This window comes from Haliotis rubra, unplaced genomic scaffold (assembly GCF_003918875.1).
Source record: "Haliotis rubra isolate DU_JTF1 unplaced genomic scaffold, ASM391887v1 Scf4, whole genome shotgun sequence".
NCBI lineage: Eukaryota > Metazoa > Mollusca > Gastropoda > Lepetellida > Haliotidae > Haliotis > Haliotis rubra.
The window spans coordinates 512,408-532,609 of NW_025767079.1; the positions used below are offsets into that span (position 1 = coordinate 512,408).

Genomic DNA, 20,202 nt, shown 5'->3' on the forward strand with positions numbered 1-20,202 from the left:
ATCCGACTTATTTCCATCCTTTGATATATACAACTCTTTTCCCATAGGATATATTTGTGATATTGACAATGCTTAAATCAGGTGTAGTTATCATTAATGTCTGCCATCTGAATTACCTACTTATGGTCTATTTCTGGATTGGTGTTTGGCCTTTCTCTGGGTTGATGTGACCTGTGAATATCTTTTTAATCAGATACTTCATGCTTGTTGTGCAGTGTGATCCAACTCAAGTGATGATATAGTTGCATAGCCTGGGGGATACTCTGGGAGAGAATAGTCCCTGAGGTCCGTGTCGTGTTTGAAGAAGCAGCAAATGTCATGATGGGAAATAGTGTTTAATGTTGCATTCAGAATTATTGTAATTATGTGTGGTGTGGTGTGGCATGGTGGTGGTGTGTGTGTGAGAGAGAGAGAAGGGAGAGAGAGAGAAAGAGTGTATGTGTCTGTGTTTATGCTCATGTGCGTGTGCCTCTCTGTGTGAGTGGGAGGGCTGTATGTGTATGCGTGACGGCATGTCTGCCTGTGTATGTGACTGACACAGTGTTATACAACTGACTTCTGTATCACAACATTCACTCATTCACAGAAGTTGTACAAAGTTAATTTTCAGTTTTATAAAGAACTGTTGTTGTCTATTTTAGCTGGCTTTAGAAATACTGAAACTCAAAAGCAGTGGGAATATACAGGATGACACGGCACCATCAAAGAAACCCTGACTTTAGAAATACTGACACTCAAAAGCAGTGGGAATATACAGGATGACACGGCACCATCAAAGAAACCCTGACTTTAGAAATACTGACACTCAAAAGCAGTGGGAATATACACGATGATACAGCACTGTCAAAGAAACCCTGACTTTAGAAATACTGACACTCAAAAGCAGTGGGAATATACAGGATGACACGGCACCATCAAAGAAACCCTGACTTTAGAAATACTGACACTCAAAAGCAGTGGGAATATACAGAATGACACAGCACCATCAAAGAAACACTGACTCTGTGCCCAGGGAACACATATTCCACAACCTCATTGTTGGTACTCTACTGACTCAATGCATAGTGCCATGATGTAGTGGAGAACATTTTGGTATTGTCAGAAAATTGGCGCCATTTCATTGAACTGATGTTTACCAGTTCCTGCAACTGGTAGCAGGCAGCCATTTCTGAATATAATGCTAATAGAATCATACACATCAAATGACTTGAAATGCATATCAAACAGACACTTAAATTGGTGTTAACAGCCATGTTGATGGACACAAGGTCATAAACTTGCAAGACATAAAGTCTAGATTACAGCAATATTGAAATATAACCAACATTAGTTCCTGTACATTAATGTTGCAGCAGACATCCATCTTGCATCCAACAATAAAAGAGACATTTTAAGTGTGTATCTAACCATCCATCATTACAGACACAGTCAAATTGTGCATCCATCAATACAGGGTCATTCAAGGTGTACATGTATGCATCCATCAATACAGGGGCATTCAAGGTGTGCATATATGCATCCATCAATACAGGGGCATACACAGTGTGCATGCATGCATCCATCAATACAGGGGCATACACAGTGTGCAGGTATGCATCCATCAATACAGGGGCATACAAGGTGTGCAGGTAAGCATCCATCAATACAGGGGAATACAAGGTGTGCAGGTAAGCATCCATCAATACAGGGGAATACAAGGTGTGCAGGTATGCATCCATCAATACAGGGGCATACAAGGTGTGCAGGTATGCATCCATCAATACAGGGGCATACACAGTGTGCATATATGCATCCATCAATACAGGGGCATACAAGGTGTGCAGGTATGCATCCATCAATACAGGGGCATACACAGTGTGCATGTATGCATCCATCAATACAGGGTCATTCAAGGTATGCATGCCTGCATCCATCAATACAGGGTCATTCAAGGTGTGCATGCATGCATCCATCAATACAGGGTCATTCAAGGTGTGCATGCATGCATCCATCAATACGGGGGCATACACAGTGTGCATGTATGCATCCATCAATACAAGGCCCTTCAAGTTGTGCATGTATGCATCCATCAATACAGGGGCATACACAGTGTCCATGTATGCATCCATCAATACAAGGCCCTTCAAGTTGTGCATATATGCATCCATCAATATGGGGGCATACACAGTGTGCATGCATGCATCCATCAATACAGGGGCATTCAAGGTGTGCATTTAGGGCTTCATCTGCTCATGCTGTTATCACTGGATTGTCTGATCCAGACTCAATTAATAACAGACAGTTGCCATATAGCTGGAATGTTGCTGAGTGCGGCGTTAAACAACAAACCAACCAACCAACTCATTTTACATAAAATAAACTTTAAATTGATTTGTGTTAGTTTGCTTTTTGGCCTTGGGAGTGGTTTTCAAACCGGACAGGTGAGTTCAAATATAGTGATTGTGACAATGGGTGGATCGTCAGTAAACTGAGTTCATGATGTGTTGGATCCTTCATTTGACGTCTTATCCTGTATGCTCTGTTGGGAATCAATGGTATATAGTGGACAGGGCATTAGGACTTAATCCCCGCTCTCATCACACCAAGAGATGGTTGTCCACTACATCAAAAGGATAAAACAAGGGCTTGTCTACTCAGACTCGGGATATAATGTCTGAGTGGGGTATCCATGTTAACCTGTGGCCTATCACTACAGTGATATTGTGTTTGTGTTTGAAAGTTAATGGCATTGGTTATATATTTCAGTACAAGAAATCCTTAATGGACATATAGGCCTATTTTGAATCCATTTTCTTTGAATTTATTTTTCTGAATTGATACAGATGGCTTTTAAAATATATTTTATATTGATAAAAAATTACCGCCATAAATCATTCTCTTTCTATCCAGTGGTAAGGATTGTCAGGCGATTGTCAGTACAGGAAGAAAGGGATGAATTTCTTGATGAATCTGTCGTGTTGCTTTCTTTCGGAATCTCTCTCTTAAAGAAATCCTTTTTCTATTTGTAAAACAAAGAATAGCTTTTCTAAGCATTGATTTTGAACTTATATCGCAACAATTCCCAATAGATCAATCAAAATGTGGATCAGACATAAAGATAATTAAAAACTTATTGATCTACGTCATTGTAACTGTGTAAGAAAAAATCGTTTCAAACAGTTTTAGTTCTTGTGTTTCTTTGCATCTGGTTTCAATACCACTTTGATTTTGCTGTCCTGTAAAAATCGAAGAAAAATCAGAATGCTACAAAGATGAATCGATTATCAATAGAAGTTTCCTAAATAATGGTAGAAAAATATCAGTAAAGGCAACGGCAAGAAAACAGCGGATGTAATGCCGATTCTTTCTTGTTCTGATGGATTTGGTTTAAACAGATTTCTGACACCGTTTGTTCAGACTGCCCAAAAATACTGCAAATGAGAAAAGAATTATTTTCTTAGTCCAGAAAAGGTTGTACCTACACATTTTCTTGGTGTAAATCTGAATCCATGGAATATGTGTACCAGCAGGCGGAAAACATTTCCAAACAAACTTGTGTGTGGAGGGCTGCAGTGGTTTCCCTGACAAATATGGATTATTCAAAAATAAATATGACTTTTTTTTGCTATAGTGATGACTTAAAAGAAGAACAAGTGTTTTCTGTAAAATGATGTCACCTCTTCCTGCCAAAATCTTTATCTGCCAGAACTACAGTCCAAAATCCTGCCCATGTCAAACTTCTATGTGCCAGAACTCCAAAACAAAAAAAGCTTCCACATGCTTTAAACTTTTATGTGCTAAGACTTCTGCAAGCTATGCCTTTTACTAAAACCTACAAACCTAAACCACAACATGCAACAAGTTCTACATGCCAAAAATATTTACATGCCATTGATTGTACATTTCAAAACCTTTACTGCCATAACTTTATGGCATCTAATAAACAGGTTATCTCTGTTCTCAGACCACTGTAGAGGCATTTAATGTGAAGTTCCTGATTTGTGCCATGTCAACACAAATACAGTCATGCATCTAGCATCTAACTTGCTACCTCTGATTTCAGACCAGCAGAGAGCCTGATTTGTGCCATCTCAACACAAATACAGTCATGCATCTAGCATCTAACTTGCTACCCCTCTGTTTCCAGACCAGCAGAGAGCCTGATTTGTGCCATCTCAACACAAATACATTCATGCATCTAACATCTAACTTGCTACCTCTGATTTCAGACCAGCAGAGAGCCTGATTTGTGCCATCTCAACACAAATACATTCATGCATCTAGCATCTAACTCGCTACCTCTGTTTCCAGACCAGTGCAAAGGCTTTTATTATGAATATCCTGATTTGTGTCATCGCAACCAAAATGCATAAATACACCCAATAAACAAGCTACTTCTGTTTTCAGACCCTTGCGAAGGCTTTCATTGTGAGAAGCCCGAGGTGTGCCATCTCGACAAACAGCGCAAGCCAGTCTGTCGCTGCAATATTCAATGCGCTGACATCTTTCAGCCAGTCTGTGCCACAAACGGACGTACATACAGCAATGAATGCTTACTGCGCAGAGAAGCATGCAAAGCTCGTAAAAACATTGACGTGTTATATCCAGGCGAATGCACTCCAGGTTGGTAATGTATAGTATGGAATGCACAACCACACATTTCATTATAATTTTGTTCAAATTTTGTTCAAATTTTGTTCCTGGGTTTTCATTGCCAGAGCGATCCCAGGAAGCAAAAGAAAGATAAATACGGAGAAAACCATTAAGCAGCCAGACAATGGTCTGCATGTTTCCAATTTAACTTTTGCTATTTTAACCAAATTTTATAATAATCAAATGACGAGTGAAAAGTTTGAAGAATTATATATCATGAGAAGAAAAACTTATTGAATTATTTTTGACATTTGATGGCTTTGGGGCTGAGCAAGACATTTGTCAAAGATAAATGTCTTTAAAAGTTTCATTTAACATATCTCCAAATTAAATCTTATGTACACATATGAATTCTGGCTTGGCTTTAATTCATAATTATTCAGATTACTGATCTGATACTATGAATCTGGTGGGATTTCTGAGAGACTTGGCATTTTGGGCATCAAGTTTTTTATTCTGATTAATTTTTTGAATGATATTTTAATTTTTGTGAACATTTTTTGTGTACATATTTTAAGTTATATTTATTCTAGTTTTATTTTAAATTCTGGAAGAAATGAGTTTTTGTTGCCATTTCCTTTTTCCGACTGCTACCAAAATTTGGAATTATTTCGATGATTTATTTCATTTCTTTTGAAGCACTTAAATCTTCTTATTTTACATTGACACTGTTCAAGCTCATTAAAATCAGATGTTTTACCTTGAAACCATATACCTCTGCATATATACTATTATGGTATTTATATTTTAAAAAATCGATGATGAAAACAAACAAAACGTTGCCATTTACATATTGTCTGGAAAATTCAAATTCAAATATTTACTGTCAATTTTTATGACAGTGGAACTTGAAGTATTCAAGTTGAGCTCACAGTTTCAGTATTCCCAAATACTCAACAAACACAAATTTAAGGGGTCCAGTATGATGTTTAATAAATAGCTTGTTGTAGCTTGTAGTGTCCTCGTTAGAGTTTATGTAAACAGGAGATTACAAAGTACAACTGATGTGATAAGATACCATTTGATCATTGGATGGCAAATATAGGTTACAGATTTCAAAGAAAATTGATGGATTCCAGCTATGTTGTTTATTTCAATTATGATATCACAAGATGCTCTCACACACCAGTCATTTAAATGAAAACGAGATATGATTTTATAAAGATACCAAAAACAAACATTGAGAGCAGTTTACAACAAACAATATGGCTGGAACCCATCCAGTGTCTTAACTCATACAGCACTGAAAAATATCAGGACAAAACAAATTCCTTCTCATTTGCATTTTTATACATGAAAATGTCAGATGGATCTTTAATGATTAATGCTGACTGTTGTCTACAGAATATAAGCTGTTATTACATGACTGTACATATGTTATATGTATGTCACCAGGAATAAACATTATCAGTCCTGGGCCGGTACAGGATGACTATAAGAAAGACGGTAATTTTGACACGCCCACTTTCTATTTCTAGATTACCCATATTTTTAATCACACACTATTCACCTGACGATGTTCCTTGCAGTTGAGAAAATGTTGCTCTGGCATCAACTATTTTTTCATAAATTCATAATTTACATATTTTCAACTTTAGTTGTTGTGATTGTGCTTTTTGTCCTTTTCATTCTATAACATCCTAAATTATGTAGGAAGCAGAATTTTTTTTTATCAATATGAAAATATTGAAAATTGAATCATAAATGATAAATATTTTTGTAATTGAATGAAGTACTTTTTGAGGCTTTGTTGATGTCATAGCAGATGAATTTTAATTTCTCACAAGTGAAACCTATGACACGACATTAACACTTAGCACAAGCATTGCTATTGTGGCAGTCTAACATTTCAGCTTTTTTAAGCCATGGTTTCCTAAATCAATTTCAAATTTCAGAATCTACATTTTTATTCTTTTTCCAGGCTCTAACATGACAGTTTTTTTTCTTCATAGTTTGTAATAGCCAATCAGCTTGCAGTGGAGCTGTCATTGGTCAAAACCATTACAATGAGAACCAATCAGCTTTCAGTGCAGCTGTGATTGTTGGAAACAAAGTGTCACAACAAATCAACTCACTTCTTTCAGTTGCCAAATCATTGTAGCTATGATTGGTTAATGCTTCTTACATTGTAGCCAATCAGCTTGCTGCAAGATATGATCAGTTAAAATATTATCCAATCAGCTTGCTGCAGGATTTGATTCGTTAAAATATTATCCAATCAGCTTGCTGCAAGACATGATCAGTTAAAATATTAGCCAATCATACTGCAATAGAGTTTCAAAAGTTGAAAGAGAGGGAAACCTGAAACCAAGGCTGCTATCACTGTCGTGATTCCCATCTCCCAATGGGTGTTAGACCGTATGATGTTGTGTGGTGAACATTGTCCAGTTGTATCAATATTGTGGCTTCCTCTACCTTTCTATATTTCATTTCGAGTGACAGATATTCTGATATTCCCACATGGCAAGGCCAATGTGACAGAGCTTATACAAAAATAATGATTTATATAGAATGGTGTAGAACAGTAAGGACATTTTGCTTGAAAAAAAAGAAAGAAAGTCCTTGATATTGTGTTTTGTCAATTGTTAATCCATCTCCCAGGAAATCTTGTGTCTTTTGTCCCTTTTCATGTCTTTAATTCTTTGGAAATTCCTCTGGGAAATCTGACAAATAATATCCTCCCCAGTCCCCTTTGACTAAAACTGAGACTGATGTTGCAAAGATGTCTACAAAATATGGAATAATTAAACTGAAAGATTCAACCTTAAGTGTATAATGGTATGGCAAAAGCAAGACTTGCCTCCACACAGTCAAACACTCATTGTTTGCTTTTTGCACTGGTTGGGTAAAAAAATGTGGAATCCGTAGCTAAACTGATTAAAGAACATCATAGTTCAAAGTTTCTGATGTCAAAGCTGATTTTATTTCTTTATCGAGTTGTGTGCAGAAAGTTCATTCAAGTAATTAATTGAAATAGAAGACATCCAAATATGGGTGTTATAACGTAGTGTCTGAGTGCTTCCCAACATCCTGTTGATGAAACCAAGCATACACTTCCAGGAATTGATAAAAATGGTCTAAATTGGAAATCACTATCTATGAAGCCAGGGATGGAAGATTTATGGACCATTTCAAGAATTTTCAATTTCGGTTGAAAAATGTTTTCTTAAGTAAATTAGACTCATTTGTCTTAGCAGTTGTAGTCATCGTACGGAAAAGACAATTCTCAATTCTATTAACTGAATGAAACAAACTGCCCAAACTTCAAGGAAATTAATGATTTTGCTGACTTAAAGAATAATGTGTTTTTTGCATTGAGACAGATCCCAGTTTCAATGCCAGCAGCAGCAGAACACTTTAAGTGATTAGAAGTTCTAGTGTCAGTGATAAAAATCTGACATATCGATACATCTTCGGCTTCAATTTCTTCTGTAAACTATTACGTTTTCACTGTGAAATATTCATTTAATACGCTAGGTAGCAAAAACATAGATTTATATTCATATTTAAAAAAATATTGAGCAGGTATATTTTGAGCTTGAAATTAAACTGTTTTACAATTGTGACAGATGATATTATAGATACATGTTTTATTCATAGTTTATTTCAAGGAGTTCTTTTTTTGTGTGAATAATTTCACCATATAATCACATACAGTTCAGACTGAATTCTTTAAAATTTGTCAGATTTTGAAAATTTAAAGTAACTTTTAAAGTATAGTCTTAGGTTACATGAGCTCATCAATTGTAAGAAAACCATAAATCATCCATTTAAAGTCCATTCTTTAAGAAAATAAATACTTTGGAAACCGAGCAAGATGAATTAGGGCTTAAAGAGAATTTATATGTACTGTTTAATTCCACATGTTTTAAACATATCAGTACTCTGAAGTTTCCTTACCAAATTTCCACATGATCAATAAAGAAACAAAGCAGTACAAAATTATTTAAATATTGTTTTAATTGTTTATTTGCTCCTTAAAATGTATTCTTTTTCAGATAGAATTTAAATAGTTTATCTTAAATACACCTGACATCATTAAACAGTTGTCTGAGATATTTGTTTTAAGGTTTCAATTTTCGGTGTCTAGAGTGGTTCTAAAGTCTGCTCCATCCCATAATGATTCCGTTAAGATCCACAGTTTGCCGTCACTGTTTCCATGCTTGCTGACCCATAGAGATCTGGATTAGAATTGATCATCAGTAACTCATGCTTGTTGTAAGAGGCGACTAACAGGATCGGATGGCCAGGATTGCTGACTTGGTTGACACAAGTCATCATATCCCAGTTGCGTGGATCAATGCTCATGCTGTTGATCACTGTATTGTCTGGTCCAGATTCGATTATATACAGACCACCACCATATAGCTGGATTATTGCTGATTGTGGCATCATACTAAACTCACTCAGTGCACTTATGGGCAGCCTATACCATTACACAACCAGCTCCTCTGCTGTGTTTTAATGATATAATACTAATTATTAAAGGTGAGTTGAAGTGGGCCTTAACATCACTCATATCAAAGATTATTGCACTGATATAGACAGTACAGTTAGTGGACATAAGCATTATGTCACTGTACAAAGCCACTCAGTATGTGATAAAAAGCTTGTTTGCTGTTGCGGCGTGAACTTCGAAATGCAAGTAGGTCCCAGCTGGATCAGCGTGCGTGCATGCGTGCGGCTGGTGCTGCACTGGAATAATGTATGTTTCACAGTGCTCACCCACTGAGATACCATACCGCAGTTCAACATGGACAACCCACTCAGACACAGTGGGAAGGAGGCAGCAATACGTGTTGCATTGTTTGTTTTGCAAATTAAAATTGAAAACAACCAAATAGCTGTATACTGACTCAGAGCCGACCAGTTTTGTCCTCTCAATGCCAAGCGCAACGCCAATTTTATGCTCTCTGTGCAGACATGCTTATCTACTAGAAAATACTGTTGAAGGATCGCAAGTTAAGATTTTAGATGCTGAGCTCTCCAAAGCAAATTAGATTAGAATATGGTTCAAACTCTATCGTTTAGAAAAGCTTTGTGTTGTTATGTGTCTGTGTTTGTCTTGGTGTTTACTAATTGTTTCCTCTTGATGTTTCCTCTTGATGCACAATTGTGAAATACATCATTTGAAGATCACATCAATATGTAAAGAAAGTATTTGAGAAAAAGATCATTTTATGTACATCTTCAATATCTACAGACAGAAACTGTTCATATGAAATGTAATAATTGAAAGATCTTTTTTATATCTTTTCTTGCAGTATTAAGCTGGCATTTATGATATAATATTGATCTTATTGAGATTTTGCCAGTGTTGCTTCTATTTCATCAAGAAATAATTTATTTTTCGTGGTAATTCAAACTGATTTTCCGTTTAAATGTTTAGCATGAAAACCTGAATCCCAATTTGTTCATGTGCCAGGACACTATTGCATGGTCTAGTTGACACAGTGAGAATGAACAATTCCTTACCATATTTGTTCTAAAAAATGCTGCATCCATTTCTAGAAAAACTTTGTTGTCACTTCCATTATAAACTTTGTCATGCTGTAAGTGTACCATACAAACGCTGCATCAATAATCAAAATTGTTCAACACAAATTATTTTGTGTAAATTTTTAAGAAGATGAGAGAATGGAATGACAGCATTTTATAACTCATCACATTTAAAAAAAAAAAAAATTCACTGAACCTGTATCTCAGTATATGTTCACAGTTTTGTTTTTTCCCATTAATTTGGCAAAATATGAAATCAGAGATTATTAGTATTAGATTATTAACTGAATGAATCAAAACATTTTTGGGACACTGATGCAGAGTTTGTTCATAGGTCATATAATATGCCTAGAAGCAGAATTGTACATTTGAATGTCTGTTGATTTCTGAAAGTTAGTGAGATGTTCTTTTGGATTGTTGGCTTAAAGTATTTGCTGCATGGAAAATAGAGCCTGTAACTGTATAACATCATGCATGGTCTATACCCATGAGAATCCAAAACTTATAAACACACACTCAAGATTAATCATCAAAATTCCAATTTTGCAGCAAAGAAATCTTCTAGTAAAAACAGAAAATTCTGTCAAGAATTGCAATGTATGTTTGAAGTGGTAAAAGTCACGTCTCAATTATTATTTTGTTTTTAACCAATCACGTTACAGTAACAAACCCCTGTGACAAGATTCGCTGCGGAGATGAAGAAGAATGCAGTGTTGATCGTCAAGGACATGCATCCTGTGTGTGTCCACCTCCATGCCAGCCTGTTGTTCGGCAAGTCTGTGGCAATGACAGCACGACATATGACAGCGAGTGTGAACTACGGCGACAATCGTGCTCACAGAAGGTGTATGTTGTGGTAGCTCACACAGGCCCCTGCGGTAAGAGTTGACGGGTTATGAAGCTTTTTCTGAATGAATTTTGTTAGCATGTGTGTATAACATGCACAGAATTCATAATAATATTGCAATACAATGTTTCAGAAGACAAGGAGCTTGTTATTGTCACTCAGACTGACTTTACTCACAAATCTATTCCCCTCATGAAGATCTGACTTTGTTATTGTCACCAGACTGACTTTACTCACAAACCTGTTCCCCTATGAAGATCCTGATTAGAGTTGGTCCTCAGACTGTTATTGTCACTCAGACTGACTTTACTCACAAACCTGTTCCCCTCATGAAGATCCTGATTAGAGTCGGTCCTCAGACTGTTATTGTCACTCAGACTGACTTTACTCACAAACCTGTTCCCCTCATGAAGATCCTGATTAGAGTCGGTCCTCAGACTGTTATTGTCACTCAGACTGACTTTACTCACAAACCTGTTCCCCTCATGAAGATCCTGATTAGAGTCGGTCCTCAGACTGTTATTGTCACTCAGACTGACTTTACTCACAAACCTGTTCCCCTCATGAAGATCCTGATTAGAGTCGGTCCTCAGACTGTTATTGTCACTCAGACTGACTTTACTCACAAATCTATTCCCCTCATGAAGATCCCGATTAGAGTAGTCATCAGACTGTTATTGTCACTCAGACTGACTTTATTCACAAATCTGTTCCCCTCATGAAGATCCCGATTAGAGTTGGTCCTCAGCAGCCCATGCTCGTAAGAGGCAACTGACAAGATTGACTTGCTGTCTTGGTTGATGCATGTCATCATATCTGAATTGTGTGGAATTATGCTCATGACATCAATCACTGGATCATCTGCTCCAAACACAACATTATATTCTGAAGCATTGTAGAGTGAGGCATTAAAGAAAACAAAAGAAGTGAAGAAGTTGTTATCCATAAAGTCTGTATCTATTGTACTTCCCAGCTTCTAAAAATGCCACTCAAAGAAGTTATTGACATTAGTTCTGTAAGTTTGAGTAACCATATCTCTTTTTCCTTCCAGGTCATGACATTCCCTGCCGGACATTCCGTTGTGACTATGGTGCAGTGTGTGTGGTCAGACATGGCCAGCCCTCGTGCCAGTGTCCATCCTGTAACGAAGATTTTGACCCGGTAGGTTGTCCACATCTGCCATCAGACACTGTTGAGTGCTCATACAATCGTACATATCACAATAATACTTTTGAAGGCTCAGTATATTGGGTGATTTCAAATAGAAATCTTTTGTCATGTCTTCGACATGCTATGCACTTGCCAACATTGAAAAATGCAGCATAAAATCTCTCTTACTAAATTCATTATCAAAGTATAACTTTTCTGACTTTCTGTGTGATGTTGCTCGAATATTGCTAAAAGAAGCCTAAATCCAAACTTAGTGATGACTATATGTTTTGTCTGACACAGTGGGATTCCATCTGTCTGACATCTGCCATCGCATTTCCTTAAAAAAGATATTGACACTTTAGCTTTTTGATAAGTGTGAAGTCCTATTCAATTGTTTCATGCTGTGATATTGCTGGAGTGTTGCTAAAAGCAGCATATGTTCAAACTCAGTGATGAATATCTGGGTTTTCTTTGTCTGACAACTGTCTGACACCTTGCCAGTCATAGCATTGCTAAATAATATTGCTAAAAGAAGAATACATCAAAATACGGTGAGTCTTTGGCTCAATTTGGCCTGACACCAGTTCAGTCTGATACCGTTTTCTGTGACGGCGTTTCACTGAATAAAACAGTACCAGTTGGAGCATCACCAGAATGTAAAGGAGTAATGCAATGTTTGTACCACCACTCCATGTGTGATGGCCTCATAAAACATGAACAACGTCTTCATGGTGTCAGTCCAGCACTCCGGATCAGTGTCCGTGTACGCTAGGAGCGTGAACATCGGTCCTGCCGTGTCATATATGAATCATGTATGATGTATTTTATGTGTCAGTTTCATCAGATATGGACTTAGAAATCAATAGAAATCCTTTTTGTGGAGAGTCTTGTCCATCATGGTTCTTGCTTATTTCATGTTTATGTCAAAAATCCTGCACCAATTGTTTCAACTAATGTGTTTCTTGTCGTATTCTGTCTGAATTGCAATTTACATATTTTTGGGTTTATATGTAGCTCTGAATATTTGATATGTTTTGATGACTAGCATCATTTGATACATGCATGTTTTCTTGAATATCATTTCATTATATTTCATGAGGGATATTTCTGTTGAAACTGTGGTTTTAATTCGTACCATGAAAGTGGTGGAATTATTCTCTGCATATGTTTTTGCTGTCATAAAAGCTTGCTTTCTTTCATTTATTTTAGGTTCAGGGCAATATTTAATAGAAGTGGGTTTCAAAAAGTAGTTGAGAAGTTATGACCAGCTAAAAACAATAATTTATTATAATCTGACTAGAAACGTTGAAATCAGAGTCATGTGATACTCACTAAAATATCATTTTTGTCAATTTGTTCAATAAGATAATTACCCATTCAGATCCAGCTTAGAATTTAGTCTTCCGAAACACATTCATGTCATTACAGATGATCAAAGGGATCGGTTCAAAGAGTGAGTGAGTGAGTTTAGTTTTATGCCACTTGCAATATTCTACCAATATCATGGTGCGGGACACCAGAAATGGGCTTCACGCATTGTACCAACATGGAAAAATCAAACCCGGATCTTCGGCTTGACAAGCAACCACTTTAACCCCTAGGCAACCCCAGCAACCCCAGGTTCAAAGACTTGGTTCACATGTGTCACCATATACCAACTGTTAAGATCAATGTTTATGATATCAATCACTGCATTGTCTGGTCCAGACTCGTAATTTACAGGGCAGTGGGGTAGCCTAGTGGTTAAAGCGTTGGCTCGTCACGCAGGAGACCTGGGTTCAATTCTCCACATGGGTACAATGTGTGAAGCCCATTTCTGGTGTTCACCGCCTTGATATTGCTGGAATATTGCTAAACGCGGAGTAAAACTAAACTCACTCACTCACTCATTATTTACAGGCCGCTGTCACATAATTAGAATATTGGTGAGTGTAGTGTTCAGAGAAACAATGAACATTGACATAAATATGTTACTTTTGACAATAAAGCCAAATTCTCTGCATTTCCTAAGCAGCACTGGTGGCATCTAAGGTGCAGCAGAGTTGATTGACTTTTGATCAAATTACATCTGTGTCCTGATCATGTCAATAGGTTTGTCAGGTTTCGGGGTAACTGTGTAAGACCTGTATCACATCAGACTGGCACCTCAATCTGACACAAGAAATACAATTCAAATTCTAGTTAAACCAACTCAATCACTATTTCCTGATTTGGAGGGTAGATCTTCGCTTTGATCCGAGATCAGTAACTTGTCTGTGTTTTGCCTGGACCCAAGAAGTCTGCCAGTTGTAACAGGTGATTAGATTGGGGGCTCTTGGGGATTAGGTCCACCCCATCAACCGAGTCACTCAGTCTGTCAACCATATCCGTTCATTCCTTCTTTAAGTAGGATATACAAGCTGGTTTGATGAAGAAGACCACTTTTTTTTATGGACAGGCAACTTCTCAGACAATCAACAGAGAGGTTATTACATCACGACAGTGTCCCATCATCTAATCAAGGCCAATAAAGATTAAGCGGCCCCTACCCATTGTCCATCTGGCTTCATAACCATTATCAGTAATCACAACAACTATCATGTGATATATGATATATAGAGGATATTATATGAGTGCTCATGTCATACTATGTTTACGACACGAGCGCCTAAATGTTGGTATTTACCGAGTGAGAGCGAGGGATATACCCTATATTTAGGCACGAGTGTCGTAAACATTGTATGATATGGGCACGAATATACTATTCTGTTTATTACCGAAGTCGTCAAATTGAGGAAAATAAACCCAAATCTACTTTCAAACAGGCTGGCAGCCTGCTGTCACCGTATGTAGAATGCAACGTCACGGAAGAAACGTGACGTCATAGCATTATTCATGACATCACGTCACCATGACAAAGTGATAGTTTGTCCTAGGGCATGGTGTGAAAAATATGAATCCTGATATTTTTGCCCTCGTAGGTAATAAATATCAATATCAGTGGCCCTAACTTCATTTGATCCTTGAAAAGTCCCAGTGATTTGCCCTAAAAAGGCCCTACATTTGTCAAAACCTGTCAAGTTATGACTTTACAGGAAACTAATACATAATATAAATACTTGGCGGTGACAGTGGGTGTTAATTAATCTCAATCGCAAAGCAAAAAGCTCCTAGAGTTATTTTCCTCTGATGGTCATTTCCACATTTGACCAGGCTTGTGTGTGTTAAATATTTATGCATTATATGTGTTCCTAAAGTTCCTGAAAATTGTTGATTGGGCCTTTAAAAGCCCCGAAAAAGGCCTTAAATCTGATGGCTGACAGTCTGTATGAACCCTTTGTGACATTGTTGCCTCATGGAGTCGGCTCTCTCACCTGACATGTTTACCTGTGTTGTTCCAGGTGTGCGGCGAGGACGGAATCACCTACAATAACGAGTGTAAACTCAGGCAGGAGAAATGTCAGCATCGAGTCAACATCCGTATCAAGCACAAGGGACCTTGCAGTAAGTCTAGCACTGTTGTCATTCTCTTGAAAATGTTGTTTAAATTCTGAAAAGGTAACTTATCCAGGAAATAAATTTCTTTCATAGTTTGTGGTAGAAAACAGTATTTTTCATTCTCCCCCGCATCTGTCATCATATCGCTTGGTGACTATCATTGGATTGTCTGGTGCAGACACAATCTACAACTGTAAAACCCTGATACAAATATATGCTCATGATATAGTCACAATTGTACAATGTACTCTGCTTTTAGCAGAGATTTCTTACAGATGTGGAAAGGGTTTTGTCGCTGCTATTTGCTGTAGGTTGTTGCAGGTTCTTGTTGCTGGCTCTAGGTTCTGGCTGTAGGCGATATGTGGTAATGTTCATCATTCATGTTTGTTTTTTCAGATGGTTGTGAAAACGTGAAATGTGACTTCCATGCAGTGTGTAACAGTGATGGGCACCGAGCCGAGTGCGTCTGCATTGAGAAATGTACTGATGTAAGTATGGCTGTGGTGTTGGTGTGAGTGAGTGAGTGAGTGAGTGAGTGAGTGAGTGAGTGAGTGTTCCAGTAACACCAACATCAGTCAGTCTGTTGGATGTGCAAATCAGTCAGACAGGCCATGCGAGTGAGTGAGTGGGTGTGCCAGTGATCTCAGAAGTGAGTGAATGAGTGAGCAAGGTTTTGTGACCTTTAGCTATATTCCACCAATATCATGGTGGTGGGTGCTTGGAATTGGCTCTACACTTACCCATATGAGGAATTGAACGCAGGTCTTTGGCGTGATGAGGTAACACTTAAACCACTGAGCTACCATACCAAGCGTGTGTGTGAGTGAGTGATTCAGTGTGTGTTAGGAAGTGTGAGTATGAGACAGGGAGGGTGTGCGTGCATGCATGTGTGAGTGTGTGCATGTGTGTGTGAGTCACTATTCATTGGTACATATTGATTACATACTATTGATCAATTAATGATTGATCAGCCTGCCATGAGATCAGGTTTGGTGCACGCAGCCTATCCATCAAGAACAATGTGACACTTTATCAGCGACACACAGTGATTCCTGGACTGACGACACTGATTAAATGCTGGCTGTCCTACAAAATGCATGACAAGTTCCGCACACAAACTATTGAATACAATATGGGGATCATTCAGCTTGACAAAACACAACTCAGAGAGTATACAGGGGAGATAAAATGGAATTGAAATTATGTTTTTTAACTGTAGTTGTCTCCCCTTTTAATATTATCTCCGAAAAAAAGGAAAAATTAAAACTCAGAAACATGAACATTATCATATCAACAATATACGACAATACATCTAAATTTCCAAAACTTGACATAGATCTGAATATAGAGGCTATCAGTGAAGCTTTCCAATAATTGTCATATAAAATCATTTTTCGAAACGCAAAAAAATTGTTTTCACATGAAGTTGAGTAACATTTTCATCACATTCTGCTTAATGAAATAACCATATCATGTGCTAGATTGTGGAGGCATCCATTATATATTGATCAAGGTAAGAAGCCATAACTCCGGAATAATACAATTTCATGAGCTGGTGGACTTGTTAATTTCTGTATATCGCACAGCGGCAGACATACCATGAGACCTGTGTGCCAGGAATAAATCTTGAATAATTTAATTTTCATTGGCACTCAAGGTGCTTTGTCAATGCCAGAAACCATCAGGGACCAGTATTTCTGCTTCCGGATTATGAAATGGGATCATGTATAACACTTACTGTGTAAAAAAATTGAGGGTATGTTCACTGGTGAGGAACTCCTTTCTCTGGTGTGGAATTATATCTGTACAATTTGGTTACAGTGTGTAATAATCATAGCACCGGTAAATGATTTTTTCTGGAACTGTTTTTTGTCCGGTTTGAAAAATGTGTTCTGTAGAATGTGACATTTCAACAAAGATAGATCCCAGGTGTGCAGAAATACTTTGTCTGATTAGTGTGTGTGTTGGGAACACTTTCCAGTTGCATGACAGCGTGTCAGCTTAATGTTGGAGAAAAGCCAGAAGTGCAGGCATGGCCCGGACAGACACGAATCTTGGGCGAACCTTGAAATGAGCCCGTGATTGTAGGTTTCTGGCAAGGCCAAAATAACCAAATCTGCCAACCAACGAAATGCATAATCATCATCATCATCATCATCTGTCTGGGGCAGTGGGGTAGCCTAGTGGTTAAAAGCTTTAGCTCATCACGCCGAAGACCTGGGTTCCATTCCCCACATGGGTATAATGTGTGAAGCCCATTTGTGATGTCCCCCGCCATGATATTGCTGGAAAATTGCTAAAGGCGGCGTAAAACTAAACTCACTCACTCATCATCATCTCTGACGAATGCAAAGCATCATGTTCCATTAGTTGAAAGACCCTTAACTTTAACATCAGCCTTAAGAGTATTTGTGGTTTCCAAGTAAACTCATAGATCAGTTCACACCAAGCTCCTTTCAAAAATCAGCTGGTGTACACACAAGGTCAGTGAATGATCAAAATATTTGTTCAATGACGCAGTTTTAGGTTTACAATGCTTGGAGTCATATCAGTGAATAGTGTTGATTGTCTTAAAACATTCCTGTCTCTGTTCTTGAATCCAGTGACAGCATGAATTCAATGATTTCGGACAGATGTTTGGTTATAACGTCAGTCAATCAGTCAGCCTGCCATTTACCCAAGAAAACAAGGGCAATAACTCTAAATTCTACTTGCTGCCACTGACAGCTCCAAAAATCTGGCCTGAAACACCATATTGTTAGCACTTCAATCGTTTGCTTCCAGCACCTGTGAAGATCATGATTAGAACTGATCTTCAGCAACCCATGCTTATTGTAAGAGGCAACTGACAGGAAACTTGAAACCCAGATCAAGTAAACAGTTAAACTATAACAGGGTGGATAACTCTAAATCAAAGTGAACAAATCTGATGCTTCCTGTATTTTGTGCTGCGCATTTATCAATGGAAGTCAATTACTAAACTATCGATAGTCACACATACTATCGATACATCAATAGGTTTTCTTGGTGACTGAACAATTGCAATCCATCGATAGTTCGATGCATCATTACATCCCTACTTATAACTGTTATTTTCTGTTCTTATATCCAGGTGACAGATCCAGTGTGTGGAGACGATGGTATCACCTACAAGAATGAGTGTCTCATGAAAGTCACGTCATGCCGATATCGCAAGTTCATTTCCAAGGCTTCCGGTGGAAAATGTGGTAAGTGGACTGACCATACCTCATTTCACAAAGTGTTCATTATTGAAAGAAGACCAACCTGAGGAGATCCAGGTTAGAATTGATCTTCAGTAACCCATGCTTGTCGTTAGAGGCGGCTAACAGGATCGGGTGGTCAAGCTTGCTGACTTGGTTGCCACATGTCATAATATCCCAATTGCGTAGATTGATGTTCATGCTATTGATCACTCGATTGTGTGGTCCAGACTAGATTATTTATAGACCATTGCCATGTGACTGTAATACCTTTTGCAGTTTCCCTAAGCAGTCTGTTTTATCCCTTTATTTGCCAAGCACATGGCAGGTAAAAAACGTGTACCTCTGACTTTTGCTCTTCAAATAGACACTCTATCCACTAGACAAGGTGGTCTGTTTTGTCAAATACTAAACGCGACCATTGTGCTATTTTGGTAATCATTATCAGCTTGATCAATATATATCATAAACTTGCTGGACCAGCAAAGCGGGTTCACAATGACATAAATCAGCTTGCTTGGGGGGGTCATCTGAGATGGGCTGTGTACCTCTTTATCTAATCCAAGGACCAAAAACAATTCAAAGGAAGTAGATAGTGAAGGGAAGTAACTCTTTGATTAGACTTTAAAGGCAGGGTTTTTTCTCTATTACATGTGAATGCCAATATGTTTGAGAGCTATCTAAAAGAACACTTTTTATATAGTTCTCTCCTTTGACACTATATGGTTTTGTGAAAAAATGTGTAAAGCCAGTTACAAAAAGAGAAGTCTTGTTTGGCACTACAAACAGATTAAAAATAAAGATGAAAACTTTAACCATGGGCACATACCTCTGTGAAGTAATGACTCATTGTTTTCTTACAAGTCCAGTAGGATGTATTTCCAAGTTATCTCTTTGTAGGGCTATGTTTGTACTAACTGCAGAAGGAGCTATTTTGGTTCTCCCTCATGTTTATCAGGGACGTATACTTTGAAAATATTTCCTAAAGACTACAAGACTGGCTGTTTGAATTGATACGAGTGCTTGTCAAAAGTAGCCAATTTTAAATTTCAGGGAATCCAAAGGGGATGAATCTCTTTTTTGATTAGTCAAACTGCATACAAATTAGTCACCTTGATTTTAGTCACATTTGTAATTTAATAGCTAATGTTAATTTAATATATCCTTTGTTTGGTGTCCAATTTAATATTGAGACATTTTCTAATCATAATATGCACGATTTAACATTAATATAGCAAAAAATGAAAACTAAATATTAAATGAATAACTCAAGTTAGTTGCAAGGTTCTATCAGCATCTGTGTATGCTGATTCCTGATAGGATGATATTTTTAGAATAGCCAGTCATGCATGTGTTTACATTTCAGGATATTTA

The 20,202-nt window shown here is 37.6% G+C and overlaps 1 protein-coding gene across 1 annotated transcript in view; it reads left to right on the plus strand.

The window, feature by feature from the left end:
- LOC124287315 (agrin-like) overlaps positions 1 to 20,202 on the plus strand; it is a 126,047-nt gene that overhangs the window by 73,349 nt on the left and 32,496 nt on the right. The window contains 7 exon segments of the mRNA XM_046723814.1: positions 4,387 to 4,602; positions 6,028 to 6,078; positions 10,794 to 11,009; positions 12,030 to 12,139; positions 15,511 to 15,613; positions 16,004 to 16,095; positions 18,720 to 18,834. Coding sequence (XP_046579770.1) covers positions 4,387 to 4,602; positions 6,028 to 6,078; positions 10,794 to 11,009; positions 12,030 to 12,139; positions 15,511 to 15,613; positions 16,004 to 16,095; positions 18,720 to 18,834 — 903 coding nt within the window.